The sequence below is a fragment of the Emiliania huxleyi genome, assembly GCF_000372725.1.
Source record: "Emiliania huxleyi CCMP1516 unplaced genomic scaffold EMIHUscaffold_89, whole genome shotgun sequence".
Classification (NCBI taxonomy): Eukaryota; Haptophyta; order Isochrysidales; family Noelaerhabdaceae; genus Emiliania; species Emiliania huxleyi.
In genome coordinates, this window is record NW_005195368.1 from 273,443 (window position 1) to 301,425 (window position 27,983).

The window sequence follows — 27,983 nt, forward strand, 5'->3', positions numbered from 1 at the left end:
CTCAAGTGAACAGCGACAACACCCAAGCACACATCTCAGTGCACGGTGAGCGCGTCCTCGATGGAAGCTCCCAACTCCACCCAGAGAGTCCGCAGGATGGTGGCCACAGGCTCGCGCTATGAGCGCTGGGCCTCCGCTGCCGTCCTGGAGGCGGCCTAGCCGCTACTCGCCGCATTTTGGCACCGTAGGGGACAGAGCATTTTGCCAGATGGAGGCTGGCCCGGGTGCACCGCGTTGAAAGGGACTGCGGCGCGTATGTCGATTGCCCATTGGATGGACATGGCGCGCGCTCGCCACCGGGGAGCGAGCTAAGTGTGCGCGGTGTCCCGAGCTGTCCTCTCTCACCTCGCGCGCCTAGAGGCCGCAGCGGGCACGAAGCTCGGCAGGCGGGCGGCCGTCCCGGTCCACACCCCCGCCGCCCTCTGGGGCACCTCGGCGGCGGCGGCGCCCGAGAGGGAGGCGAGGGTGGAGACGAGCGGAGCGAGCAGCGCGCTGTCGGGCAGCTCCGGCTCCTGCGCCGCAATCTCTTCGGCTGGTGAGAGCGAGACGCGGCAGTCACACACGCCTTCGAGGAGCGTCAGCGCGGCGGCCGCCGCGGGAGCGTGCTTGAGCGGCTCGACAAGCGGCGGCAGCAGCGCCTCGGCGAGCAGCGACGTGTCGAGGCCGAGCAGCGACGCTCTCCCCGCTGGCGTCGCGCTCACCACGGCCAGCAATGACGTCAGCCGGGTGAGAGCCTCCCCCCGCCCGCCCTCGCCCGCCGCCGCGCCGCCGCCCTCGCCCCCCTCCTCCTCCGCCCCGTCGGCGGCGCCGCCGAGCCGCTGGGCGAGGGAGCGCTGGGCCGCGACGAGCGGGCGGAGGACGTGCTCCCTCGCGGCCTGCGCGGGCAGCAGATCGACCAGGGACACGCAGAGCGTCGCGAGGCGGAGGGCGACCGCGCGCGTCGCGGTGCGCGAGAGCAGCCGCACCAGCTGCTCGAGCTTGTCTGCGCAGCCGGCGAGCCGCTCCGACCAGCGCGCCCGCCTAGTACCGCACCTCCAGAGTCTCGAACCCGGCGTGGGTTCAGTCCCGTGGTCGGTGTGGTAGCAGACGCGCGCCGCTCGAGGAGCTCCGAGCAGAGCCGCGCCTGGGCAGCCTCGAGGTCGGCCTGCAGGGACGCGTCCAGGAGAGGTCGCGGACAGGTCGGGGAGAGGAGTGCCCGGGTCAGCCTCAGAGGTCGGCCTCGAGCGCTCTGCCGCGCGTGCCGCCGCACGGGAGGGGCGCGGCGAGGGCGAGGGCGCCGCAACGCACGGCGGGCGGGAGAAGCAGCAGCGAGGGGGGCAGCGCGAGCGGGGCCGAGGACAGGGCCTCCGCGGTCAGCGGCAAGCGCGGCGGCAGGAGGTGAGCGAGTAGCTGCGTGCCGCCGACCGCGGCGGGCGGGGCGGCGAGCAGCAACTCGAGCAACGCGTGGATGCCCGGGGCGCACGACCCGTCTACAAAGAGAGAGAGCGAACGCGCCAGCGACTCGAAAAGAGCGACGGCGGCGGCGGCGCCCACCGTCAGCGGGGGGCACGCCGCCGCGCGATCGAGAGGCGCGACGGCGGCGGCGGCGGTGGCTGCTTGCGGCTGGCGCGCCGCCGCAAGGTAGAGCATCGTCAGAGTCTCGAGCAGAGCGGAGTCGTGGTACGCCGCGGCCCCGCCCTTGGACAGGTGCCAGAGCAGGCAGTAGGCGAGCGAGGCGGCCGCCTCGAGCAGCCAGAGCAGCTCGGCCTAGGAAGTGTCTAGGAAGTGTCTAGGAAGTGTCTAGGAGGTGTCTAGGAAGTGCCTCGAGCAGCCAGAGCTCGGCCTCGTCGGCGTGCGACTGCTCGAGGAGGCGGCGTCCGGCGTCGAGCAAGCCGGCGACCTACGGGGCCGTCCCGACAAGCTCCGCGGAAGGCTCCTAGAAGAGGCGTCCGGCGTCGAGCGAGCCGGCGACCCAGCGCAAGCACTTGCCGCCGAAGAGGAGCAGCGCGCCCTGTTTGCCCGCCGCGGCGCGCACGAGCTGCCGCAGCGACGCGAGCAGCGGGTGCCGGTGGGCGACGACCGCCTCACGGATCGCGCGCTGCTCGTCGTACTCGGAGGGCTGCCGCCCCACCTGGAGACGGGTACGGGTACGGGTACGGGTAGGGCATGGGTTGGGGTAGGATTGGGTCTCGGGCTAGGGCTCCGAGGGCTGCCGCTCTCCCCTGGGAGAAGATCACGTGGGGAGAAGATCACCTGGGGAAGACACGCCCTCTCCCCATCTCTCCCCGTCTCTCCCGGCTGCATGGCTCGTGCCCCACCTGGGCCGGCTCCAGCTCGGCGTCGACGCGCAGCAAGTGGTCGGGCGGCCGGCCTGATGACCCGAGATGGCCCGAGATGACCCGAGATTGACCCGAGATTAGGCGCAGCAAGTGGTCGGGCGGCCGGCCCTGCAGGAGCGCGCACACGGCGTCGGCGAGGCACGCGACGCCGTGCTCCGTCAGCAGCGCCGCCGGCGAGACGAGCGCCTCCAGCCTACGTGCTGAATACGCCAGCCTCGGGGGCGGGAGTACGGTATTGTGGCGAGTATTCGGGGCACCGCGTGAAGACGAGCGACACACATCACAGTGGATACGGCTGAATACGGCCGAATGCGGCGGAGTCCGTGTCCCTGGAGTACAAGAGTACGTGGATTCCGCTTCTAGGGCCGCGAGCCGCAGCACGCATCTCCCCCACCTCTCCCCCATCTCTCCCCCATCTCTCCGCTTCTAGGGGTACGAGCCGCAGCAGAGCCACGCCGAGCGGCTCGTGCTCGCGCGCGGCGCGGACGAGTGCGCGCTCGCGAAGCAGCGCGCGCAGCCAAACCCCGTGCTCGCACCCGAGCGAGGCGCCGCCGGGCGCCGCGAGCGCTCTCCGCAGCATGCCGGCGGCGCAGACAGCGCGCGACAGCCACTCTGGGGAGGGAGGGCCGGAGTTGCGGCCGGAGGCGCCCCCTCCCGCCTGTTCCGCCGCCGCGCCCCCGGCGGGGAGGAGGAGGGCGGCGAGGGCGCCGAGCCCTTCGCGCGAGCCAAGCACCTGCGCGAGATTTGGGGAGATATGGGCGAGACACGGGAGATATGGGGAGATATGAGCCAAACACCTGCGCCGCCGCGTCCGACGCGGCGCTGCCGTCGCATCCTCCCGCCCGGTACAGGGTGAGCAGCGGCCGCGTGACCTAGTACCATACCCTCCACAGTACCGAACCCAGCGTGGGATCGGGTGGCTGTAGGGCGAGCAGCGGTCGCGTCACCTCCTCGCCACGCACGAGCTGCTCCAGCGCCGCAACCGCCTCGCAGCGGACGCGCAAGTACTCAAGTGCTTGGCTCACATCTCCCCATATCTCCCCACATCTCCCCACATCTCGCCTCGCAGCGGACGCGCACGTACTCTGCGACTCGAGACGCCCACGACGCAGACGCGCTCTCGCCGTCCTCTCCCCCGCCGTCACCGCCGTCACCACCGCCTCCTCCGCCTCCTCCGCCTCCTCCGCCTCCTCCGCCTCCTCCGAGTGCGCAGAGCAAGCCGGCCGCCGGCGGGTCGGACGCGAGGGAGAGCGCGCCGGCGTCGCTCGAGACGAGGGCGTGCAGGAGGGACGAGAGGGCAGCGGCGAGCGGCCCGAGGAGCGTGCTGCGCCGTGCGGCGGGCGAGGCGGCGCAGGCCGCGATGCTGCGCCACAAGCCCCCCGCCCGCAGCAGCTGAAGCTCGCGGAGCGAGGGAGCCCGCCAGTGCGGCGGCGGGAGCGGCGAGGGCGGCGGCGGGGCGAGGGGCGGGCACGAGCTGTGCAGGCAGCCGTGGCGCAACAGCGCGTAGTGCAGCGAGCGCAGCGCAGCGAGCAGCGGCGCAGTCATCTTGTCAGCTGCGGCAACCGTCGGCGGCGCCGCCTGTGCCGCCGCCGCCGCCACCGCCGCCTCACGGAACGCCTCGGTCGCCTCCCACAGCGCAGCGAGAGAGAAGAGGCGCCGCAGCGGCGCGAGAAGCAGCGGCGGCTGCGGGCGAGACAGCGTGCGCGCAAGGGCACTGTAGCCGCTCTCCCCGCCGGAACCGCCCTCACCGCCCTCCGCCACCGAACCGGCGGCCGCCTCCTCCTGTGCCGCCGCCCCCTGTGCCGCCCCGGCCGCCGCCTCCGCCTCCACCGTCGCCACCGCCCCCTCCGCGCCCCCCGCCTCCGCCGCCTCCGCCGCCCCCGCCGCGTGCGCCCCCCGCTCGCTCACCCAGCGACGCATCGCGTCTGGCCGGAGCAGCAGCGCGTGCATCGCGAGGAGCAGCCGCCGGCGCAGCGGCGCGGCGGCGAGCCTGTCGCCGGCGAGCAGCTGCAGCCGCTCGACGGCGCCGTCACGCACGAGGGCGGCGCCGGCGAGCGGCTGCAGCGCGAGCTCCTCCAGCAGCGAGAGCGCAACCTGCAGCTCGTGCAAGCCTGCGGGGCAAGAGGAAGGGGGAGATGGGGAGATGGGGAGGCCGTCTGCCCACCCTGCGGGAGATATGGGGAGATATGGGGAGATATGGGGAGATATGGGGAGATATGGAGGGCCTGCCGCGTCGTCGCACACAACGCCGAGCGCGACGCGCGCGAGCCGACGCCAGTCCTCCTCCCGCGGCGGCGGAGGAGGAGGAGGCTGCCCAGCTCCCGCTCTCCCGCCTCCGCCGCCGGCGCCTGCCGACGCGTCTGCGGCCCAGCGCAGCAGGCCGCAGAGCGCGCGCAGCCGCGCGGGCTCGGAGGCGGGGTGCGAGAGCTGATCGAGCCACGTTGCGGGCTGCCCCTCCTCCCCCCGCTTCCCCTCCTCCTCTCCCCCCTCCTCCTCCTCCCCCTCCCCCTCCCCCTCCCCCTCCTCCTCCTCGTTCCCGCCGCCGCCGCTCTCTGCCCGCCGGAGCGACGGCGTGTTGCTTCGAGGACGTCCCCGAGGAGGAGGCGGCTCCTCTCTCAGCTCCTCTTTCAGCTCCTCTCGTCGGCGCGACACGTCGGCCTGCGCCGCGAGCGACAGCAGCAGGGAGGGCGCCTTGCTCCACGCCGCCGCTCGCGACTCGCTCGACGCCTCCCCCGCCGCCGCCTCGCCGCCGCCGCCGCACTCGGCGCTGCGCTCGCCGGCAAAGTCCCCGTTGGAGAGCACGGCTGGCTGCTGCTCCGCTGGCTGCTGCTCCGCCAAGCCGCGGCGCACGTGACGAAACGCGGGGAGGGCGAGCCAGGCGGGCGGAGGCGGCGTCGCCGGTAGCGGTTCTGCCTCGGTGCCGTACAGGCACAGCGAGAGCGGCACCGGGTCGCTGCGGACGACGAGGTAGTCGCAGCGGAGGCTCGCCGCCAGCGGCAGGAGCGGCGCCTGCGCCGACGGGGCGGAGAGCTCCGTGCGCCGGTGCGCCGCGGCGAGGAGCGCGACGCAGAGCTCCTGCTTCCCGTGCTCGCCGCCGAAGAACTCCACGCCGAGCTGCACGTTGGGCGTCTGGCCGACGATGGCGGGGATCTCGGCGTGCGGCGCCTCTCCGTCGCAGAGGATGCGGAAGCTGTGGAGGTGGACGGGCCGCTTGAAGCGGATCTCGTGCACGCTCTGCGGCGTCGTGTTGGGGCGGCACGTGCCGGCGTAGAGGAGGCGCAGCGGCGGTGGGGATGACATTGGGTCGCCCGGGCCATAAGAAAACGTAGCTGCTTCTCGAGGTTCTCGAGGTGGATATCCTTTGGCCGCGTTGGGTAGCGAGGATTGGTGTGACGCGATCCGCCTTGTAAGAAACCACCGCGCGCCGCAGGCGCGGCCCCGAGAAAAGGCCAGACACGAGTGTGAACGGGAGCCCCAGCTACAGCTCAAAATTTCTCTTCGCCTGCGGCGCGCGCACTCGACACTTTTCAAGTCTGCGGTGTTCTGTCTCACTGTCTGAGACTGAGTACTGAGAGAGAGTTTGTTTTGTTTTGTTCTGAGTGCAGTGGGTGGAGGCGTGTGTGCGTCTTCCCGTCATCCAGAGAGCCGACTCGGCGGCAGACTCTGGCATCGCCCTCGCGGACCGCAGCTTTAATAATACCTCTTTTAATACTTACCCACCCCTAGGCCTAGCCTCGAAAACGTGCGCGAAGAAGGGAGAAGAGAAAACACCAGCCCGGGTGACCCCACCCAACCCACCCACCCACCCACCATTTGGGACCTACGATGGGTTCACCCCCCCCCCCCCCCCCACCCCACCCCACCCCACCCACCCACCGACCCACGATCTGGGGGGCCTACGAAGCGTTTACCCACCTACCCACTTTTTCAAGAACGGCGGTCCAGAGGCACGTGGTCTGAGAAAAAACGCAACGCAGGAGGCTGCGGCAGCCTCTGCACAAAAAACCCACCGTAAAGCGGTGACTATATAAGAGTGTGCGTGTGTGTGTGTGTGTGCGTGTGTGTGTGTGTGTGTGTGTGTGTGTGTGTGTGTGTGTGTGTGTGTGTGTGTGTGTGTGTGTGTGTGTGTGCGTGTGTGTGTGTTGTGTGTGTGTGTGTGTGTGTGTGTGTGTGTGTGTGTGTGTGTGTGTGTCTCACTCACTCACCAGTGGGTGGGCTTGGCTGGCTTCTCTTCAAGAAGAGAGCAAAAGTGCAAGAATTTCTTGTTGGCTTCTAAAAATCTCTCTCAGACATTGTGTGTGTTGTCGTGCTAGTGTCTGGTGTCTACTTAGCCCCGAGTAGAGGGGGCGTTCCGCTGCTAGGGGAAACCCGGAGCGCAGAGCTAACCCTCGGGGACCCGTGTTTACTTTACGGCCCTTTCCCTGCGAACGCGCACCCCCGGGGCTAGGGCTCTCTTGCCCGCAACCCGATACCGATCATCCGGCCCGCTGGGTGCGCTTCTTAGCTCCCCGGCCCTGGATGTGAGGTTGATGACTGCACTCCAAGTGCTCCAAGACAGGCGACGCGACGGGGCAAGGCGTGTGTGGAGAGCTCGGCTTGCGGGCAGAGGGCTTCGCGCTGCAGCACTCCCTCGGTCGCCTTTACGTCAGTCAGAGGCCTTCACGTCTGGCGGGCAGTTACTGGGCGCTCGGCGGGACCCGCTTCCCCGAACTGTCTCGGAAGCTTCCTGTAGGCGACGCGGCCCTGAGGGGCTGGAAGATCCGGCCAGGAGGGCGCCTGGGTCTAAATTTAGTGCGTGTGAATCGAGTGAATGAACTTTTTAGTGAATAGTGTATTAGTGCGCTACGCGCGGCTTTATTATTTTCCTATTTAGTGTGTGTTCGAGTGCGTATATAGCGCGACACTTTAGCGCGACTTTAGCGCAAATTTAGTACACATTTACACATATTCTGGGCCGAAAAAGAAATAATTGATAAAGCTGAGCGCTTTTGCTTCTGCTATAAGACGAGAACATTTCATTCACGGGTCCGGCCGCCTCGCCGCGCCCTCGCCCTCCGGCCCCCCTCGCCCGGAGTTTGGGTCCCACCCAAACTCCGCCGCGCGGCCGGTCGCCTCGAGGTGCTCGCCGAGCGTTCGGCCGGCGGCGGCCGCCTCCGCCTCGACCGCCTCGGTCCCGCGCGTCGCCGACCAGGCCGCCGCGAGGTGCGCCGCCGCGATGGTGGCCCGCCTCTGCCGCTCCCGCAGTGCGGCCGGCCGCTCGAGCAGCGGCGGCGGCCGCGGAGGCGCCTGGGCGCGAGCCGGCGCGTGGGGTCACCACCCGCCCGAGAATGGCAAGGAGACGGGGTCCTCGTGGCGGGTCTCTCTGGCGCCGCTCGTGGGCGGCGGTCGCCTCTCCGGCCGCGCAGTGCAGCACCGCCTCCTCGAGCCAGCCCGCCAGCTCGAAGGCCGCGGGAGAGTCGGCCGCGGCGAGCTCGGCGGCCTGCTCGGCCAGCTGCCGGGCGAGCGAGACGGCGGCGCCTGCTCGCACTCGAGGCGTGAAAGGCGCGCTCTTCGCACTCGGAGCCGCAGCGGCAGCGAGACGGCGGCGCCGGGCGGCAAAGCATGGCCGTTTGAAAGCGGCTCGGTCGACTCATCGGCGGAGCCTGCGTTGTCGATGCCGGCGGCTGCGCCTCTCGGCTCGCTGGGCTCGCTCGGCTCGAAGAGAGGCAGCGCCTGCGCTCGAGCATACCGCGCGTCAGCGCAGAGTGACTCCAGCGGTGCTGCGGTAAAGCGGCTCTGCAGACTGCCGGCCGGCGGGGGTACCCGTCCCGAAGACGTAGCACGAGGCTCCCGGGGACCGCTAGGTCGGGCAGCCATACGCGCAGCGTTTGCAAGCCGCCGCCGTCCTCAAACGCATCATCGTAGATGCTCTCCAGCGCGAGCGCCTCCTCCTCGGCGCCACCATCGGCGCTTCCCTCACAGCTGCTCTCGGCCAGGGCATTGGCGACGTACGAGTCGAGAGCGGGCGCCACAGTTGCGTCGCGGCCATAACCATCGCTGGAGGCGAGGAGCGCAGCGCGTGCGGCGTCCAACGCCGGAGCGAGGAGCACGAGCAGGAGCCGGACGGCGCGATCACTGTCGCCGCCAGCGGCCTCGAGAGCGATGGCGGCTTCGTCGCCCGCTGCGAAGAGGGATAGCGGAGGCATATACAACGGCGCTGCACCCTGGTGCGTGCACGACATGTCGCGGTTGATCGTCGAAAGTGCAGCACCAGGCTAGGGATCCTACTCCCTTAGTGTGGGTAAACGAAAAAAGTAGCGCAACAGCCCACCGGCCCTGGATGTGAGGTTGCCGACTGCACTCCAAGTGCTCCAAGTGCCTAATTCGTCCACGTACGGCTTAGTGAGTGGTTGGGGTGACCTCAGGCATCCCCAAGGGAGCCTCTGCGGTGCCACATAAGCAGCTTAGTGATTGTCGAGACTCTAAAGGATTCGTTTGAAGAAACGCAAACAAGACAAACGGTACTATGGTCACCAGTAAACGAAAATTCGACTTTGAGGGATCATATCTCAAAAGGCAACAAACAAACAAACAACAAACCTCAAACCTCTCTCTCTCTCTCAAAAGGCTGGGTGAGAGCATAGCATTATTGTTGCAGATTAGGCCGCATAAGGTCAGACTTGACCCCAGAAGCATCAAGAACCCGATGCTCCGGCTCGACTGTGCCGGCACACTGCCTCCTCGCGCACGCTGCTAACAGGCCGTTGCGGCCCGTGGTGCACCAGAGAGAGAGGTCGACGCGTTGCCCCCGCCGGCGACCCCGCGCGGCTCAGGCCGGCCAGAAGGTGTGTGGTGACGGCACCGTGGCATCAGTGCGGAGAAGAGCCCGCCGAACGCGAGCAGCAGATGGCCAAAGTGTACCAGCGCGAGAGCCTCGCGAGCGGGCGCAGAAGGAGCTCGCCGTGACACGATGCCGGGCGGTGGTGGTGCTTTGGCGACTGTGCACAGTGGGCAAAGTCAGGCTGCAACAGGGCAGCACGTTGGTAGTGCCCTGCTGCAGCCTGGCCTGACATGCACAGGGCGAACAGAGGCGGTACTATCGTCTGGCGCTCGTCACCGAATCTGGGCGAACTTCGACCGCCGCCACAGCTCACCACGAGCACGCAGCGACAAAATGTTGACTGTATGGAAGTTGAGGCTGGTCGAGAGGAAGAGGCTGCCGTGCGAGCCGGCAGCAGGCTGGCTCGTCGTGGACTCGCGCTCCCACTTTTTTCGGCTTTTTCTCTGATAGTACCGTATCTTATACGGTACTTTCGTTTACCCACATTAAGGGAGTAGGGATCCCTTATATAGATGTTAAGTGTGGGGATCCCTTATATAGATGTTCACCTTAAGTGTGGGTTGAGAGGGAGATTCGCGCGAGCTGCGGGACCGCCGGGACGGCGGTTGGGTGATTGTGACTCGCTTTTGTTTTTTGGCGGTTTTTGGCGACTTTTGGGACGCGCGATCGACCGGCGAGGGATCCCTAGAAAGAATTTACCATCTTAGGGATCCGTCCGGATCCCTACGTCACACACAAGACGAACGGGTGGTGGATGCGTACTCTCTCCTTTGTCAACGAGCGGCACATCCACATCGTCCGCGCGCTGCTAGCACTTGTGCCCGACGGGGCCCAAGACGGGTTGCAGTGGGAGAAGCGCGTGCTGTACGGCCCATTCCCGGATGACGTGTACTCGGCATTGGCTGCCGTGACGGCCAGCATCTTCTCGACGATGGCGGTATACGAGCGTGGACCACGCGGGCGTGCTCGACGGGAGCGGGTCCCGGGTGTATTGCCTGACAGCCCGACTGTGGCAGCATTTGCGAAAGCGGGCTTGCGCGTTCCACGGTACGTGGTCGCCAGCCTTTGCAAGGGGGCAGGGTCGGTGGCGACGTCACAGCGACTGCTTTTACTCGAACGTGGGCGCACAAAGTCGAAGCTCCGCCGCTGCTTTTTCCTGCTGGAGGGGCGCACGCCGAGTGGCGTGCGAATGGCGCTCTTCCGCATCGATGGGCTTGGGCTGAGGTGGGCGCCTATGGCGACGTGCGAGCGCTCAGCGGCAGCGGCAGCAGAGGTGGCTACTTGGAAGTCGCAGCTGCTGCCAGAATTTGGGCTGCAGCCTCTCGAACTGTCGCACGAGACGGAGCACCAGCTGCCATTTTTACCGTTGGAGAAGCATACGTGCGCCTCATGTTCCGTGCGGCGCGTGCGTTGCGCTTTTCGTGGGAGCTGGCGCGGCCAGGATCGTACAGTCTGCCTGCAAAGCTCCCCGGTGCTCACCGAGGAGCTCGAGGCGTGCTACGTTTGCCTGGACTCGCACGGTTGCACTGATGCGCACGGCAAGGTGGTGCACCAACGCGTCACCGAGCAGCGCCGCGAGGGTTTCCTGAGCATTCTCCAACCTGCGACAGCAGGCGCGAGCAGCGATGAGGCGGGCGGGGGTGGGGGGAGCGGGGAGCACGGTCGGGCGATAACTGGCGCGAGCAGCGATGAGGCGGCCGGGGGTGAGGGGAGTAGGGAGCACGGTAGGGGTACGGCTGCGAACACGGCTGTTAGCGAGGAGCACGCTCGGGCTGTGGCAGCGAGCACTGTCGCGGGCGGCGATTTTGACGGGTTGGTTGCGCAGACTGCGTCGACGGAAGGCACGCCGCCACTCGGTGGTGACGTGTCGGAGGCGAGGCAGCAGCTGCAGGAGGAGGCGATGCAGGCGGAGGAAGCGATGGTGGAGGCCGAGATGAGGGACGACGAGATGGACGACGGGGGCGACTTGGCATCGATGCTGCTAGAGGCGCTGGGGCCTGAGCTGCAGGTCGGCGGTGGCGGCGTCAGCCGCGGCGGCGGCGCTGGCGCTGGCGGCGGCGGGGCGGGTGGCGTTGAGGCTGGCGGCGCGGGTGGCGCTGAGGTGGGCGGCGGCGGCGGCGAGGCGGGCGGCTCCTCCCTCCCAGCCGCACTCGGTGACGTCAAGCACGTGCACTTGCCGTCGATGTCGAACTTCGCTTTCGCAAAGAAGCTGGCAAAGGTCGCCGCCAAGTGGCCGACGTGCTGCGCCTTCGCTGTTGTCGCCAACGTTGCCGCCCAACGTCCGGACGGCGTCGGTGCTGCTTGGATCCGGCAGTTTCAAGCCGAGGTCAGACGCGCTCTCGAGCCAGCGCTCGATGCCGGCGCGGCGCCGGTGGCCACGGCCGAGGGCGAAGACGAGATGCCCGCTGCCGACGTGGGTGCGAGCGAGGACGAGGGGTGCGAAGACGTGGCGTGGGGATACACGTACGCTCCAGCGCCAGCCGTGCCACTGCCGCTAGAGGCCGCTGCTCGGTTGCAGGACGCGTCGCTAGTTACTGCTGCAAACGCTGCACAGAGAGCGACCTCGACTGTCGCGTGCCTCGAGGAGCTCGATCGGCAGTCCGCTGGGTCCGTGCCACACAGCAGCTCCTTCGTCGATGGCAGCAGCGGCGATGACGCCGATGCGGTTTGCTGCCACAATGTCGGTGGCTGTTGCACTGTTGCTCGACCAGGCGCCATGCTCTGCGAGAGTCACGCTGAGGAGGCCTTTGCCGATATGGACGACGATTGGCGCGCCGCGGCTAGGAGACATGGCGTCACTGTCATCGGTACGGAGCTGGCAGGGGGGCGTGGTCCCAGCTTCATTAGTGGAGACTTATCGAGCGACGCGCCAGCTACTTCCAGCTACAACTACCAACCAACCTCTGAAATGGTGCCACAACTGCCATCCCTTCTTGCCCGGCATAGCAAAACCACCGGCCGAGTGTACTAGCTCGCAACCGCCCGATTTTTATAATCCTCTACTATTATACTACACTAGACGGTTTTTGGCCGGCGCCCTCCAGGGCTTGACGCGTCTGGTGCCAGCGACGCAAACGGCAAGTGTTTTGCGACGGGTACTTGTAGTGTTAGGAGCAACACGACGCCGATCGTTGAAAGTAGCAACCACTCACACACACACACCCTCTAACCAACTGGCTCAGTTGAAGAGGCCGCTCCCACAGCTCTCACACCTATCTCTCTGGTACACAATATTGGAAGTGTTGTGAATTGTAGACCATTGGCCTCCTAAAAATCTCTCTCTCAACTCTCTCTCCGTAAGACTTCGGAGAAGGCAAGCCGTGAAGTTGTCAGACCGTCTCGGCGTCGACAACAACTCTCGAACCAGTCGTGCTGCGGGAACGGCCCCTCTGATTGCTCTGACAGGCACACCTTGCACCTCGCCATGGATCCGCGGCAGAAGCCAATCCCGCAACACTTTCAGGAAAGAGAGGAGGAAGACGCATACCAAAACTGCTCCAATCAGTAGCTCCATACGTTGCCTTTCACTGTGTAGGAGTTGTTGCAGCTTCTCGATCTTTGAAGTCTTGTCCTGCAGCAACATTTTCTGCTTCCAAATGTAGTCTAATACGTCATCGCACCTCCGCCATGAGGACGGCCTTGTGCGAGCGCTGTCGTTGAGAACGAAGCGGCCCGAGTGTTCTGTTGCCTTCAAGACATATTTCCTGAGCTGAGGTAGCTCGTTCCCTTGGTGAGGGCGGTCGTGTTTGTCATGGCCGGGTCGTGCATGTACGTCTGGGCGACGTCCGTCGGACTACGGTCCGTTTAGCAGGTCTTTGGATCGGCTTCAAATCGTCCTCCTTGACGCCGCTCGCGATGTTGGTACGGGCGAGGTCGAGTGTATCGGTCATGGTTTTGAAGAGGGAAGTCGTGCGTCCCGCCTCGAGCTGCAGATCTCCCGGCCGGTCACATTCGTGTACGTGTCCCGCTGATACGCAAGGTACTGTCCAGTTGTGGGCAACCAGTGGCTCTGAATGCGCATGCCGAGGATCGAATCTGACTCAAAGCGCACGGGGTTGGTGCCGCCGACCGTCGGGAGGAAGCTGAGGAGTGCCAGGAGGATCCAGAGGGCGCCGACGGTGCCGATTCCGCCGCAGAGAGTGGCGTCGAGTAACAACGAGCGGAGAAAGGTATCCTCCTGCAACAACTCGCCCCTCACCCGCGCTCTCCACCCAGCGCGCTCTCTCCATCCGCTCTCACCCCGCCGCCGCCGCCGCAACACCGCCTCACAGCCCTCATCGGGAGAGAGATTTTTAGCAATACTTTGTTTTTTCTCGTCGGGTGCGCAGGGAGACCAAGTGATCAAGGTTGCTTGCAGCTGACAACGCCAACGGCATGGACAGGGAAGACTGGGAACGCTGCGCTGGCATGCGAGATGCGATAACACGCGTAAAGGACGCGCTCAACGAGAAAAATGACTTGCCGGAGGCACTCAAGATTGCTTTGACGCAAGGCCCCGAGGAGGCAGTCGCTCGCTACAAGGAAAAGCTGACCAATCTTGCTGTCGTCTGTGCCTTATTCATCGTTGCGGGTACTGCAGCTGTCATTGCGCCGCCGGAATATATCGACATCGATGGAGATTATTGGGAAGTGACGGACGTGTGGTCGATCGTCATTTTCACCCTTCTCACCATCTCGATATGCTGCTTCTTCCTGAACATCGCCTTCTTCGCGCACTGTATGAACTGGTGGCCGCGGATGCTACAGCGCGACGCAGACGTTCTCCTTTTCTTCCTTCGCTACGAGCGATTTGAGTCGCAGGTGGAAATGTTTTGCGTGCAACCGATGATTTGGGGCCTCGTCAGTTTCTTCTTTGCGCTCGGAACGATGCTCTGTCACATGTTCCCTGTCTTCATCTTCCTTCCGGTCTTGACGATTGGCCTTGCGCCGTCTATCTGGCTCGTTTCTTGGCACGAACTCGGTGGCGTAGGCCAGCGCGGCTGGAATGCTTTCCACACCCAAGTTACGAACCAAGCACGGCTGGAGAAGCTAAAATGCCTTGTCGAAGTGTATGAAGCTCGCGCCAACCGTGACCCAGAAACTGAATTATCCGAGACGGCCTCGCCGAAGCCGTATAGTGAGCCACTCACTCGGGCGTCTCGGCTGACGTTGAGTTGATCGATCAGCGTTGATCTCCCTAGCCTATCGGTCACCGGTCTTGAGACGCATGTTGCGCGAGCACTGTTCACATAAACGCACAACCCCAGGCCTGAAATCGCTCAGAGACAGTCGACGCAACACGGGGTCCCAGGGAAGGCGAGCAAAAACACCTTATCGCGCGCGCTAGACGCCGACTCGGAGGCCGCACCGGTCAGGCGCGCAGCCGGAGAGAGCACTGTTCACACCCCACCCCTTGGATCACGTCACACCAATCCTACCTAGGTAGTCGCCCGTGAACGGCGCTGTACGAGGCGTAGCAGGTCGGCCAGTTCGCTATGCTGCGCGGCGATGCGCGCCCGCTCGCGTCCCCGCGGCGACCGCGTCCTCCTCGCCGCCGCTCTCCTCGCCGCCGCCCTCCTCGCCGCCGCTCTCCTCGCCCTCGGTGGAGGCCGCCGCATTCGTGCCGTCGGCTGGCGTCGGCATAGGGGAATCCATCTCGCGACTGTAGGCAGCGGCCTGTCGAGGGTAGTGTGCACACCTGCAAGGCACCGCGCCGAGCTAACACAGGTACACCGAACCCAGCTTGAGAGACAGGGAGCTCCGACGTTCGGGGCCTTCTCCTCGGTAGACCTCAAGCGGTCAAAGTGGAGCCCACAATCCACGACGCCGAGGGCGGGAGCGTTGCGCCACTCGTCGCATGGTCCTCGAGCGCCTCCTCAAACGTGCTCCGGAAAATCCACTCGAACGCAGCCAGCATCTGCGGGACCATCACCTGGTCCGCCTTGCCTGTGAAGCGCGCCTTCTCGATCGCGCAGCACGCCTCGTCCAGCACCTTCTTTGGCGGCAGGGAGCACTCGCGCGCCACCGGCGCCTCCCCTCCGATGTCATACACCTTTGCGCGGCTCGCCTGCGCGCGTCGGAAGCGCTCCGGCAGCGCCTTGCCCTCCTCCCCCGCCTGCCTCTCCGCCGCCGTCAGGTGCGCCAGCACCGTCATTGCGGTCCCCTGCTCAAAGATGCACCAGCCTCGCCCGCCCTCGCCCTCGTACGGCGTTGGGTTGTACTCTCCCGGTCCGAACCCGGTGATCGCGCCTGGCGGGAGGTCGATGTTGCGCTGCTGGATGACGGAGGTGCCCGTGACGCTGGCGTAGAAGTTCCCCATCACTTTGAGGCCTCGCCCAAATATGGCCTTCTCCTCATCGGTCTTCTCCTCCCCGTTTGGGCCCTTTTGCGGAAGGCTGCAAAAGTCCCAGAAGAGCCCGGTATCACTGGCCGCCGCGTCGGCATCGAGGAAGCGGCGGACAGCGGCAAGAGTAGTACCGCGAGGGTCCGGGTGAAGCGCTGTCAGCCAGCCGTAAGAGAGCGCTAGGATAGACCGGTCGCCTCGCTCGAGCATCGCCACCGCCTCCTCGCAAGTTAGAAACGCTTCTGCCGGCATGTCTTGCTGCCTCTTCATGATGACGGCGCCAGAGGCGTCACGGCCGAGGAAATCGTCGGAGGCGGGCGACGCCAGCCAGCTGCAGCGAAGCAGCCGCACCGAGCCGTCGCGCAGCCGATCTGCGAGCGAGCCGTCGATCTTGGAGTCGGCGGCGCTGAGGACGGCGGAGAGGTCGACGTCAGCGAGCGCGCGCCGCATCCGCCGCAGCTCCCGGATCGAGTACACGGCGCCGACGATGAGGCTGCCGAGGAACACGATCGCCATGAGCACCTCGACGCTCACTCGCGCAGCGGCAGGGTGGGCGGGGAGCGCGGTGTAAACCATGGCGAGGGCGAGGAAGAGAGCGGTTGCCCCGTAAAGGCACGACTCGAGTGAATTCTGGAAGCGGAAGGCGAAGGGCAGTGCGCGGCGGTGGAGGCGCCAAAAGACGAGCGTGACGGCGATCGCGACGGCGGCGATGGCGTAGCGGCCGGCGTTGAATGTCGTCTCTGTGGTCGCAGCAAAAAGGACGTTGCTGGTGAAGGCGAGGAGGAGGAGAATGAACTGCCGAAGCCAGATGACGACCTGCCAGCGGGGAGCGTGGCGAGCGAAGCGGCCGACGAGGTAGGCAACTTGCCGCTCGAGCCGGCGGGGAGGGATGGGGCCCGTGCCGCAGCAAGCAGCGCGCGAGTTGCAAGCAAAAAACGTGGGGTGTCGCCACACGCCACTTTTGACGCCGCGCTTGAAGGCGCGGACGTTGCCGGAGAAATGGACCAAGAGGACCAGCAGCAGCGCACCCAGCACCGGCACCGTGAAGACCGGCGCTCCACTAGCATAACTTGCGACTAGCATAGTGGCGCGGTCGAAATAGCCAACCGCGTAGGCCACGTACTCTAGCACGACGCTCCATGCAAACGTGAAGAACAGCGAGTAGATCAGACTCAGCACGAGCTCCGCCGTGTCGGCGATGCTTGCCGGCTTGCCATGGCAGCAGAGAGCGAAGTACTTGACAAGTAGTGGCGCGAGCAGCGAAAGGAGCATGGCCAAGGAAGCGTAGAACGCATACGCCTCAAACACTGCAACCTCCGGGTATGCATACGTTCGCGTATACGAGAGCAGGGAGCGACGCCGCCCGCCCGCTCGCTCCGCGCTCATGCCCCCAACAAGGCAGCTGGCGCTGGGCAGCATGAGCAGGTCGAGCTTGAGTGCAGAAGCGATCGTGAGCAGGGAGCGAGGCCACTCGAGACGCATGCTTGCGATGATGCTGGCCGTCTGGGCGTGATTGAAGAGGATGGCGGCGGAGGAGACCCACCGCTTGAGGGCCCAGGGGTTGCGGACGACGAGGCGGACGAAGGCGGCGAGGGCGATGATGCCGACGAGAATGCAGACGCCGACGGCAATGAGGCTTGCAGTCTGGTCTTCGCAGACCACGCACTCGTTGGGGTCGGTGACAGATAGCTGCTGCGCGTCGGCAAACGCGCTGCAGCCCCTGGGAGGGACGCCGAGGCATTCGGCACTTCCTGCGCCGCGGCAGATGCGAGTGGCTAGATCGTACTCGACGCGGGCCTCGCTGCTGCGCGGGTACTCGAGTTCGTTGTCGCGCAGGTCGAGGGTCAGCAGCGAGTCGAGGTCGCCCAGCGCCGCTGGGATTGAGCCCGTGAGGCCGCGGCCCGAGAGGACGAGAGAGAAGCCCGTGTATGTGCCGTCGCACACCGTGGGCGCGTTGCCGCAGATGTCTCGCGTAGGCGGCAGCGAGGGCGGCGGCGAGGGTGGCGGCGAGGGCGGCGGGGGCGGCGAGGGCGGCGGCGAGGGCGGCAGGGGCGGCGAGGGCGGCGAGGGCGGCGGCGAGGGCGGCAGGGGCGGCGAGGGCGGCGAGGGCGGCGGCGAGGGCGGCGAGGGCGGCGGGTAGTTGCACTCCGGAGGGAAGCGCGAGCCCGAGGTGCAGACATTGGGAAGGGCGGGCAGGGGGCAGGCAAGGTGGTTGGTGCCGCCCAGCTCGCAGTACGTCAGCGGCAGGTTGTTGAGCTGCGACGGCACGGTGCCGGAGATGTCATTGTCAGACAGGTCAAGATACTTCAGCTTGCTTGTCTGTTCTGGAGGGATGATGCCCGAGATGGCGTTGCTGCCCAGCCCCAGGTGCTCCAGCTGCGAGAGCTTGCTCGTCTCCGGAGGGATGGTGCCCGAGATGGAGTTGCGGCCCAGGTAAAGCCCACCCAGCTGCGAGAGCTTGCTGGTCTCCGCAGGGATGGTGCCCGAGATGGAGTTGCTGTACAGACTAAGGTACACCAGCTGCGAGATGTCGCCCAGCTGCGGAGGGATCGTCCCCGACAGCCCTTGGTTGTACAGATACACCACGGTGCCCGTGAAGGTGCCGTCGCACAGCGACGTGCCGTACACGCCGGTAGGGCATCCCCCGTTTGAGCAGTACATGCTGTTGTCGCAGACAGTGCCCGCGGCCTCGCAGCGATCCGCCAGCAGGAGGAGCGCGAGCGGGACGAGGCGCGGCGCCGAGGAGGAGCAAACCGCCGCCAGCAGTGCAAGAGCGAGTGAGTTTGCCAAAGTCATGGCGGGCGATCGTGCAAGCCGAGCTCGCGAGGGGCTGTGCTTTGCTGCGGGGCGCAATGCGAGCGCGGCCGAGAGGCGAGGAGCGAATCCCGGCGTCTTTTCCTGAACGGGGTCGGAGAATTCTTTTTGCGCACGGAGCTAAGTAAAGGGTGACAACAACATCTTGCGTATGTGAGTGTGTGACTCTTGCGTATGGGGTATTCCGCGACGGATAAGTATTCCAGGGGCAGAGCAACATACACAAATGTAAGAGATGAAAGCGTTAGCCGCCGCCACCGCACCGTGTTAAACCGTCCGTGGCACCACCCTCTCCACGCTCACCGCCACCTTTGGGCTCGCATTGGACAGGTAGCCGCATGGGGTGCGGGTACCGGCCAGCCGCGTCCGAATGCTCCCGAATCCCCCTCCACTGGCCAACAACACCGCTGGAGCTATCACACACGGGGGAAGCGGAGGGCTCAAGTAGACCTAGACGGGGGGTTCCGCGTGGTGAATCAGACCAAGCGGTGCAAAGGACCGCCTTGCGTCATTCTCGAGTCGCTCGGCTGCAGCTGGCTGGATAGCATCGAGGCAGCCCCGCTGCCCAGCGAATGGACTTTCATGAGATCGGGCGTCGCGGAGGTGCACCTCATCCTCTGGCAGTCAACGCTCAAGATCCCCATGCTGCAGTTCGAGACGCCGCAGCCCACTACTAGTGATGGCATTGCCTCGACGCCACCGACCCAACAAGAACACCGCAGCGAGCCTGCGGATGCGCAGGTGGAGGCGAGGGCGCTGGAGAAGGTGGAGGCGAGGGCGCTGGAGAAGGCGGAGCCAGCGCGGACGGAGGCTAGTGCGGCGCAGGCGGCAGAGGAAGCCCAGGTGGCGGCGGCTACGACGGCACTGGAAGAGGCCAACGCGGCGCAGGCGGAGGCAACGGCAGTCCAGTTGGCGGCTATGACGGCGCTAGAGGAGGCCAACGCGGCGCAGGCGAAGCGAAGGCAGCCCAGTATGCGGCTATGACCGCACTGGAGGAGGCCAACGCGGCGTTGAGAGGAGCCGACTCGGCTGTTGAGAGGGAGAAGCTGGCGCTGGAGGAGATGGTGTCCGCTGCAGAGGAGAGGCGTGCTGCTACAGCCGCGGTGCAACCTTCGACTAGGGTCCCTAATCAGGCCACTGCGCTTACGCAGCCGGGTTAAGCCAGCTGACTTCAATAGCTCGCAACCGATGTGGCCACAGGCTCCCGCAGCGTCGCGTTTGGTTTTGTATGAATAAAGAGGATTCCTGTCGATGACGAGTACAAGTGACTAGTTGCAAATACGGGTGGTGTGACCATGTGACCACTTTTGATGTTTTTTTTGTCCGTGTTGCTCCCAGCGCCCTCGCCCGCGCTCCCTGAGGCCATGGCTGGTGCTACTAGTATGCTGTATGGGGGGCTACCTGGATACCGCGAGAGCGACCCAACTCGTCGACATCGTCCGATGATGGTGCCTCAAAGTCAGCCTCCGGAGGCTATCGTCGCGCGCGTCGAGCCGGCGGTGTGGCCGTGACATGTGGTTCCACCACCCCTCGCAGGCTTTGCCTCTGACCGCCACCGTTCCCAGGCTGCCTAATGGGATGGAAAGGAAGGCTGGGCGAGCGTATAGAAGCGTGCTCGACCTTGTCGTGGCAGCCTGCACGGCAGCGCTGGCAGGCGCGATGAGCGTCGTGCCACCTGACCTGACTTTTTCGAGCTCGCGCCGGCGGCGCAACGGCTTGCTTCCGCAGGGGCAGCCGCGGCCGCGGCTGCCGACCGGCGTGGCGACATGGAGCGCCGACGAGGACCGTGCCATCGACGAGGACCGTGACGGGCTGCGCTGGAAGGCTATCGCGGCAAAGCTGCAGGGCCGCTCTGACAGCTCGTGCCGCAACCGGTGGCTGAGGCAGCGGCAGAGGGAGTTGGCCGCGCTGGGCACGGAGTGCAAGACGGCGGGCCAAATTTTCGCCGAGTGGCGGCGTTTGCACCCCCCTCCGCTGTGCAAGTAGCTCGCGCTGCTTCATGGTGCAGGGGAGGAGGGTTGCATATGCTGAGAATCCACTGCTTTCAATCCATTCTCCCGAGCTGAGGTCCTGCATTCATCGCAATCACACGCAATCAACGCAATCTCAGTGGGATTGCTCGCGCGCCCACTCTCGATTGCACCTCGCCCCCGCCTTTTTTTTTCATCACGCGAAGAAGAAATCCAGCCTGGATTGGCTGCCGGAAAAGAAATCCATACTGGTACTCCGCGGTTTCTTTTTTCCATCCCCTACCTTCACACTGCTGTGAACAGGTACCGAACCCATACTGTGACCTCAGAGCACGTATGCGTTTGTCATGTATATGTGTCTATTGCTGCGCATGCAATTCTTTCTGACCTCACGCAACTGACAACCTCCTCACGCAACCGCAACTACGCATGCAATACTGACAACCTCCTCACGCAACTGCGGTGCTAACTGCTGTGAGTCATGCACACGAGCTTTTTTTACGCGTCCTCTGCGGGCGCTGCCTCTTCCGGCGCCTCCGGGCCAGTAGATTCTAACGCATCGATCGGTGGTGGGGCCTCGCTCTCTGCTGACTCAGCCGCTTCTGCCGCTGGCAAAGGCGAGGCCGACTCCTCTGCGGCTGCTCGTTCTGGTTGCTCGACCATTGCCTCTGGTTGCGATTCTGCTGCTGGAGACTCTGGCGGCACTGGCTCCTCTGACGCTTCCGTAGGGGGGGATTTCTCCTCTGCCGCCGCTGCCGACGGCGGTGCTGGTGGCTCTGCGGGGCCAGATGGCGCAGGTGGCGCAGGTGGCGCTGGATCCTCCCCAGCAGCGGCGCCGCCGACGGCCATCGCGGCGGGCTCCGAGACGGGCTCTCCATGCAACTCAGCTGTAGGCGCAGGGGCCGCGCTATCTGCCCCTGGAGCCAGCTCACTCCCCCGATCTAGCTCACCAGTACCAGCTGGTTGCCCAAATTCAGCGGCAAAATATGCCCGGAGAAACGCGACACTGCTGGGAGGGCGAGGAGATTCGTCGAAGAGCGCAACGAGCGCGCGTGCGATGATATCGTTTGCCCCCGACGAGGTGAGGAACGAAGAGACCTTCTCCTTCTCTTTCTCGTCCAGAACCGTATGCTCTGGCTGCTCTTCGGCTCCATGGAGTGCGTCACGGAGGAAGGTGCCGGCCGAATCGGGTGAGAGCGGCGATTTCGGATTGACAACGGCGCGAGAGAGCGCAACAACCGCTTTCGAGAGGAGTGCACTCGCACCCGAAGTGGATGCGTACTGGGCAAACGCAGCCTTCTCCTCCGCGTCCACCATATGTTGAGGGGTTGTGCAGAGTAGCAGTGGCAGAGTGCTGTGTGCAGGGTCACCAACGCGAGGCTGTAACCGGTCCGCCGGTTGCATGCGCGCTCGGTGTGTGTGTGTGCGCGCTCGCGGGCCTTCTAGGCCCGCGGGTAGTCTCCCCCCATCCCCAGGGCCTCCAGGGCTCGCACCTCAACCTCTCACAGACCAGCGCACAACGCCATAGCGCATAGGACGCATTTTCTTCTCAATAACAAGGCTGTGTACTTGTTACGTGAAAACCCACTGACCCGGACGCCAGCACACACGGCTAGATATCATGGCGGGCCGCCTAGGCCCTGTGATCGGTCGGAGGTAGTGGTAGAGTCGGTGGTGGTGCCACACGCGGCGCGGGGGGGGCGTTTCGTGGTTGGTTGGGTGGGTGGGGTCGGGGAAGGAAGGGGGCTAGGAAGGGGGGTGGGGTCGGTCGCATTGGCGGCCGCGCGGCAGTGGCCGTGGGGGGGGCGGGAGGAGGTGGTGGCGCCGACCGCAAATGGCGGCCGTCCCGACGAGCGCCGGGCGAGATCGCGAGCCGCTGACACGGCCCAGTTGCTCCTCCGTGTCCGGGTCACCCCGTTGGGGACGGCCCGACGGAGAGGTGCTCCTCGGTGTCACCAAGCGCGATGAAGTGCCCATCAGCGCGGGAGGCGGCGCCTCCGCAGCGATTTGCGCCGGAGGGGAGGAACGGAGTGTAGCACCACTTGAACTTCCAGCACGTGGTGGGGGAGCCAAAGCGGATCAAGTCTGGGATGTGTCCACCGTGTTGGGCGCGTAGTACGTTAGCCCTTCCACTCGCCTCGGCCTTGGAGACCAGGAGACGGGGGTGCTGTCGCTTGTCGGCCAGCTGGATCGAGCCAACTGGATAGGGTGTCGCTCGTAACGCTGGTGGTGAATGTATGAGTATATGTGCTCTCAAGTCTCATAAGGCCTTCTGCTTCTCGCGCATCGCGCACGTCCCGCCCCATGAAAGTATCGACACGCGCACAGCCCCGTGGGTATGTCCGTGCGAGAGAGATTTGCCCTGCAAACTCGCTGCCCTTGGGGAGATCACGCACTCTCGACTCCGTCCCCCACCCCGCTCGCCGCGAGTGCGATCGATTCGCGAGACTGCCGTAAGCAAACGAGCGCTCGGTGTGTGAGGAATCAGTCCGCCCTTGCCTGCTCACCATCTTGCCTGCTCACCATCTTGCCTGCTGCGCAGCTTCATCTTGTCGGCCTTCGGCTTGGACACGTCCGCCCTGTTTTCCACAGACTGGGGGAGGAGCACGCTCGACGCGGCCGAGCAGGCTGCCGCTCGCACCTCCAAGTCCTTTTGAAGATCGCCGTCGCCACCAGCACCCGCGGCGGCCTCTTGAAATAGCGCCGCCGCCTCTCGAAGCTCTGCCGCTGTGCGCGGTCCTGTGGGCCAGAGCGGCGATAGGGAATGAGAGGGTGTGATTGTGACGGTTGGTGAGGGTGGTGGCGAATGTGGCGCGGTCCTGTGGGCCAGGGAGGCTTGAAGCCCGTGGCGTCGCTGGCCAGGACCGCTGCCCGCATCGTGATCGCTTGAAGACGGCCTCGTTTCGTGAGCGGATCGTCGGACGTAGCTGCCACCACCCTCGATGAGAGTCGTTTGAGAGCTTCGTCGCTCATGAACCAGCTTGGAGTCGCTCTCGGCGTTGGTGCCGAGTCCTGTGTGAGGCAATTGAACGAGGCTGCAGCAGATTCAGCCCACGGCGAGCTGTCCTCAGGATATCGCTGCATGGCAGCGTGGAACGACATTGCCGCAGTCTCGGTCTCTCCTGATCGCTCGAGGGCGCAGCCGAGGTTGAAATGCGCCACAGGCCTCCTCGGCTCGAGCTGGATGGCCTCGCGATATTTGGCCGCGGCAAGCCGGAAGGAGCGCTGGCTCGCGAGATCGTTTGCCTCCTCGAAGAGAGCGTCGAAACTGCTGGCGCCGGTGTCCATTGTTCGCGTCAAGTGCCTCTTCTGGTGATCCGGTTCCAACACTGCCTCCGCCTCACGCCTCGACCGTTTTTTTCTCTCTCGCCTTCTTTTTTGCTTGAACGGAGTCGCTTAGGCGGCTCCGGTGGTGTGCCGGTGATAGTACTAGCACGCGCCAGTTCGCACCTGTGTCGAGCCTGTGTGCTGTGAGAGAGAGTTGTCCTGTTTAAATTCTTTTTTGCTCGAATGCGGGTTCTCGCTAACAGAGATCCCCCCCCCCGCCGCCCGAGAGAGGGGACAGGGACAGTTTGGGATGGCGACAGACGAGTACCTCGCACACTCCATGTGCGACTGCGAGACAGACGTGTGACGCGAAGAGAGAGAGATTGAAACCCGTTTTCTTTCTTTGCCCTCCCGCAACCTCCGAGCACCCATCCGGCCAGCATCCGAGAACGAGCCTGCTCGCTCGCTGCTAGAGAGCCGTAGCCACATGCATGCACAGACAGACAGACATACCCCCCCCCACCCATGTCTCAGCCTCAGCTTCTCAGGGCCCCAGCCCACTAAGGCTCGCGGCGTTTGCGATCGCCACCTCGGCCGCCTCGATGGAGCGTTGCACCTCTTGCTCGGCCGCCAGGCGCGCGGTTTCTGCCATCGGAAGGAGACGCGAGGCCTTCTCCACGCGCGCCACCGCCTCCGCCAACTTTTTCTCCAACGCGGGCCGCTCCGCCTTCTTGGCACGCCGCAGCTTGGCCTCGGCCGCAAACTCCGCCTCCTCCGCGAGGATCTCCTCCTCTTTGGCGAGATCGTAGTGCACGAGCGCGCGCCCCATCTTGATCTCGGCCGCCTCGAGCTTCCCAATCGCGCCGGGGAAGGTGGCGTTCACAGGAGGGAACTTCAGGTACGCGGCCTCCGACGTGCCGAGGCGTTTTGCCAACTCTATGAAGGCCCTTATCTTGCCCGCCATACCTTCTCGGACGTCTACCACCGCGTCCTTGGCGGACTCCATTGCCACCTTCGCCTGTTCCATCCGACGCTCCGCCGCCGCGATCGCCGACCCCGTCGCTGCTCCGACTGCCGCTTCAGCCTTCTCCCACACGGCATACGCCTGCATTTCCCGAATCACAGCCGACGCCAGCTGAGACGGGAACGCGAGCAGTCCACTCACCGCTGGTTGGGCCGTGTCGTAGAGGGTAGGTGGCGGCATCGCCGGCGGCGGCAACGGCGAAGGCGGCGGCGGCGGCGGCGGGGGCGGCGGCGGCGGCGGCGACGGCGGCTCCGGCGGCCACGGCGACGGAGGCGGCAACGGTGGCGGCGGGGGTGACGGCGGCAACGGGGGGGGCGGCGGGGGAGGGAGGGGCGATGGGGGGGGGGGGGGCAATGGGGGCGGCGGCAGCGGCGGCGGCGGCGGCGGCGGCGGCGGCAACGGGGGGGAGGGAGGCCCGGGCGGCGGTGGGGACGGAGGATCGAAGAGCAGATCCCCGACAACGTCGCCGACATTTATGGCTGCTCCGGTGGTCATGTATCGAAGCCGCAGCGCGCCAAGAGTCACGCACATGGCCGCCAAAGACCACACGGCGACGAGAGTGCAGCGGCCCGCGGCCTTGTTCGGCGCCTTGCGGCCTCCGCCGCGCGTGGCGTCTTGGGGGTCACGCAGCCGCTGTGGCCGGAAGGCGCTGGTCGCCGCCGCCGCGCGCATCGCCGCAACCATCCGTCCCCTGTGGGCAGGGCGGGAACAGCAAAAGTGAAGGAGCGGAGGAGAGAGGTGCCTTCTCACTCGCCAGCTGTTGCCGTTGGCTCGCCCCGCAATCCAAATGCCCCCCCCCCTTTCGCCCCCCCCCCCCTCCCCCTCCCCCCTATACTGGAGTAGGAGAGAAACACCTCAGCCTCGCGGCGCGCGACGGGCACGCAAGCCGCCGCTTCGCCGCCGCACCAATCCGCGCCGCCGCGCGGTCCTCCAGCAGCGCCGCGTGGTCCTCGAGCAGCAACGCCTTGTCGCCGAACACTTCGAGGGCGTCACCGCCGCCAGTCGGGTGACCGACCTCGGCCGCCGACACGAACGCCTTGAGCTCGCCGGGGGAGATTGTGATGGAGCTGTAGGCATCCATCCTCCGGAGGAGCTCGTCGGCGTTGGAAAAGGTGCAGCCGGCCTAGTGCCATACCTCCAGAGTCTCGAGCCCAGTCCCGTGGTCGGTGTGGTAGAGCAGAGGCGCGGCCCGCCCCCTGCAGTAGCTTGAGGACCTCTGGCCGCCCCTCGAGGGACGCGCGCAGCCTGGAGACGGTGAGCCGGTTGTCGCCGCCCGCGTCGCCCTTCCGCGCCGCGTGGAAGAGAGTGTCCACTAAGTCCGCCCTTGCGCCGGCGTGCGAGAAGCCGCCCGAGCCGACGCAGACCTCGTCGCCCTTCGAGTCGTACCGCGTCACGCGCCCCTCTGCGCGGAAGGTCGCCCTCCCGTCGACGCCGTATTCGGCGGGCGGCTGCCCCAGCGGGATCAAGGACGGCTGCTGGCGCAACTGCGACAGCTGGCCCCGCACCTCGGCGACCGAGGCGCGGCCGTACTCGGTGCGGAAGCCCGAGATGGTGCACAGGAGGTAAGCGGGACCGCCCGGCGCGTCGGGCAGGAGTGCCTTGATGAAAGGCGCCTCCGCCCCGCCGCCCCCGCAGCCCGAGCCTCGTTCGCCGCCGGACGATGCTGGCGGCGGAGGCGGAGGAGGCGGAGGCGGACGCGGAGGCGGAGGCGGGGCAGGCGGAGGCGGAGGCGGCGCCGCACGGTTCTGAGGGGAGGCGCGCGGCGGGAGCATGGGTGACGGGTCGGCCGATCGGGGCAAGCTGAGGTCGGAATAGTCGGAGGAGGAGTCCGAGTGGCGGTGGCGTGGACTTGGGAGCGGGCTCGGAGGAGGCGCGCACGACCTTCCCACGAGGTCACCGTCAGTGGGTGCTCCCCCGCCCGCGCCCTGCAGGGTGTAGTCGAGGCGGGAGCTGTCCTCGAGCCGGCCGTGCACGCGCGCGGAACCGTCGGGCAAGAGCTGCACCTAGCAGAGGGGCAGGGCCGGAGGGGAGTCGAGGTGCGGCCGAGGTGCGGCCGAGGTGCGGCCGAGGTGCGGCCGAGGTGCGGCCGAGGAACGCGGACGGGTGAGCGAATGGCGCGAGCGAGGGAGCGGCGAGCGACGGAGCGGCGGGCGGGGTCACCTCCGAGACTGCTGCTCCGCGGTTGTCCGGCGTGCGCATGTCCGAGCAGGACGTGTCGCACATCAGGATCTCGAGCGACGGCCCGCCCTCGCTCGCCGCCTCGCTCTTGATGACGGTGGGGCAGTTGCCGTGCGGCGTGTGCCCGACCACGAGCCGGTGGATGCCGCTCGCCGCGAGGGATTGGACGAGGGAGGGCGGAGGCGGCTCGGGCATGCCGCTCTTGAGGAGGTGCCGCCCGAGCACGACCGACGGCGTGCCCGCCTCGAAGGGCTTGTCGCTCGGCGGCTTGCGCGGCCGCCCGACCGGCGGCCGCACGGTCAGCAAGAGGGGGCGCTTGCTCGCTAGCAACTCGCGCGTGAGCTCGCCCTTGCGGAGCTGGCTCACGTCGGCGCCGTTGAGCTCGAGGACGGACGACATCGGAGGGATGACCTGCTCGCAATCTCGGGTACTCTCGGGTACTCTCGGGTAATCTCGGGTACTCTCGGGTACTCTCGGGTAATCTCGGAGGGATGACCTGCTCATGCGCCTCGCCCTCGGCCGCCGCGACGACGCTGCCTCCGCCCCCCTCGGGGTCGTCTTCAAGCAAGACCCGCATCGGGCCGGCGCCTATATACAACATATGCCTGCGTGCGGCGGGCACGGCGCGAGAAGCGAGGCGGGTGGCGTCCAGCTGGGTGGCAGTCTCCCCCACTCGAGATAGACGATATGGCCGAGACATCGCCGAGACATCGCCGAGATATAGTCGAGATACCGCCGAGAGAGGAGAGGAGATTCTCGATCATATCTCGGCTGCATCTCAGCTGCATCTCGGCTAGATCTCGCCAAAGGTGAAGGTGGCCGCTGCGCGAGCCGAAGCGGCGCCCTCGCGGCCCGCGCGCCCTCCGCCCGCTGCCGCCTCGCCCTCCTCCCCCGGCCCCTCCGCCTCCCTCAGCCGGCCCCATCCCCTCTCACGCCCCCACCGCCGCACCTGCGCCCGTCCTCCCCCCCTCGGCACGCCCGGCTCGCCAGCTGGCGAGGCGCCCTCCTCCCCCGTCTCCTCCCCCGTCTCCTCCTCCAGCTCCTCCTCCGCCAGCAGGTCCAGGCCGCCGCCCCCGCGCGCCCCCGCACGGACGCCTGCCCCCAAAGCACGCTGGCGCTGATGCCCGGGCTCGCCCACCGGCCGTGTGTGCACGCCCACCGCGGGCCGCTTGAAGGGGGCGCAGAGGGGGGGGGGAGCGTGTGGTGGTGGTGGTGGTGGTGTGTGTGTGTGTGGGTGTGTGTGGTGTGTAGTTAGCTCATTACCCGGCCC

At 66.2% G+C, this 27,983-nt stretch overlaps 4 protein-coding genes across 4 annotated transcripts; 1 reads left to right on the forward strand and 3 right to left on the reverse strand.

Moving 5' to 3' along the window:
• Positions 1–35: 35 nt before the first annotated feature.
• Positions 36–3,426, reverse strand: EMIHUDRAFT_453660 (hypothetical protein; the record flags this gene model as incomplete). The annotated part of the gene is made up of 11 exons (XM_005757999.1): positions 3,381–3,426; positions 3,266–3,304; positions 3,116–3,190; positions 2,759–3,051; positions 2,390–2,511; positions 2,298–2,350; positions 1,952–2,110; positions 1,664–1,746; positions 861–1,020; positions 432–638; positions 36–116 (listed from the first exon to the last, which is right to left on the reverse strand). Exons 4-11 carry the CDS (start codon positions 2,896–2,898, stop codon positions 36–38), a joined length of 1,005 nt encoding a protein of 334 aa, XP_005758056.1. The 5' UTR covers positions 2,899–3,051; positions 3,116–3,190; positions 3,266–3,304; positions 3,381–3,426.
• A 14,293-nt stretch (positions 3,427–17,719) lies between these two features.
• EMIHUDRAFT_57041 (hypothetical protein) lies at positions 17,720–18,049 on the reverse strand (the record flags this gene model as incomplete). Its single annotated transcript, XM_005758000.1, has 1 exon — positions 17,720–18,049. A coding segment is annotated over one exon (330 nt), but the record flags the coding sequence as incomplete, so codon positions are not given.
• A 1,737-nt stretch (positions 18,050–19,786) lies between these two features.
• On the forward strand, positions 19,787–20,260 carry EMIHUDRAFT_220085 (hypothetical protein; the record flags this gene model as incomplete). The annotated part of the gene is made up of 1 exon (XM_005758001.1): positions 19,787–20,260. One exon carries the CDS (start codon positions 19,787–19,789, stop codon positions 20,258–20,260), a length of 474 nt encoding a protein of 157 aa, XP_005758058.1.
• A 3,624-nt stretch (positions 20,261–23,884) lies between these two features.
• EMIHUDRAFT_438963 (hypothetical protein) lies at positions 23,885–24,639 on the reverse strand. The gene has a single exon (XM_005758002.1). The coding sequence runs from the start codon at positions 24,620–24,622 to the stop codon at positions 24,056–24,058; it is 567 nt and encodes a 188-aa protein (XP_005758059.1). The 5' UTR covers positions 24,623–24,639; the 3' UTR covers positions 23,885–24,055.
• Between the last annotated feature and the right edge of the window lie 3,344 nt (positions 24,640–27,983).

What these genes read in the sequence shown, in the direction of transcription:
- EMIHUDRAFT_438963 (XM_005758002.1), bottom strand. Translation starts at nt 24,622, where the DNA reads ATGCAGGCGTATGCCGTGTGGGAGAAGGCTGAAGCGGCAGTCGGAGCA.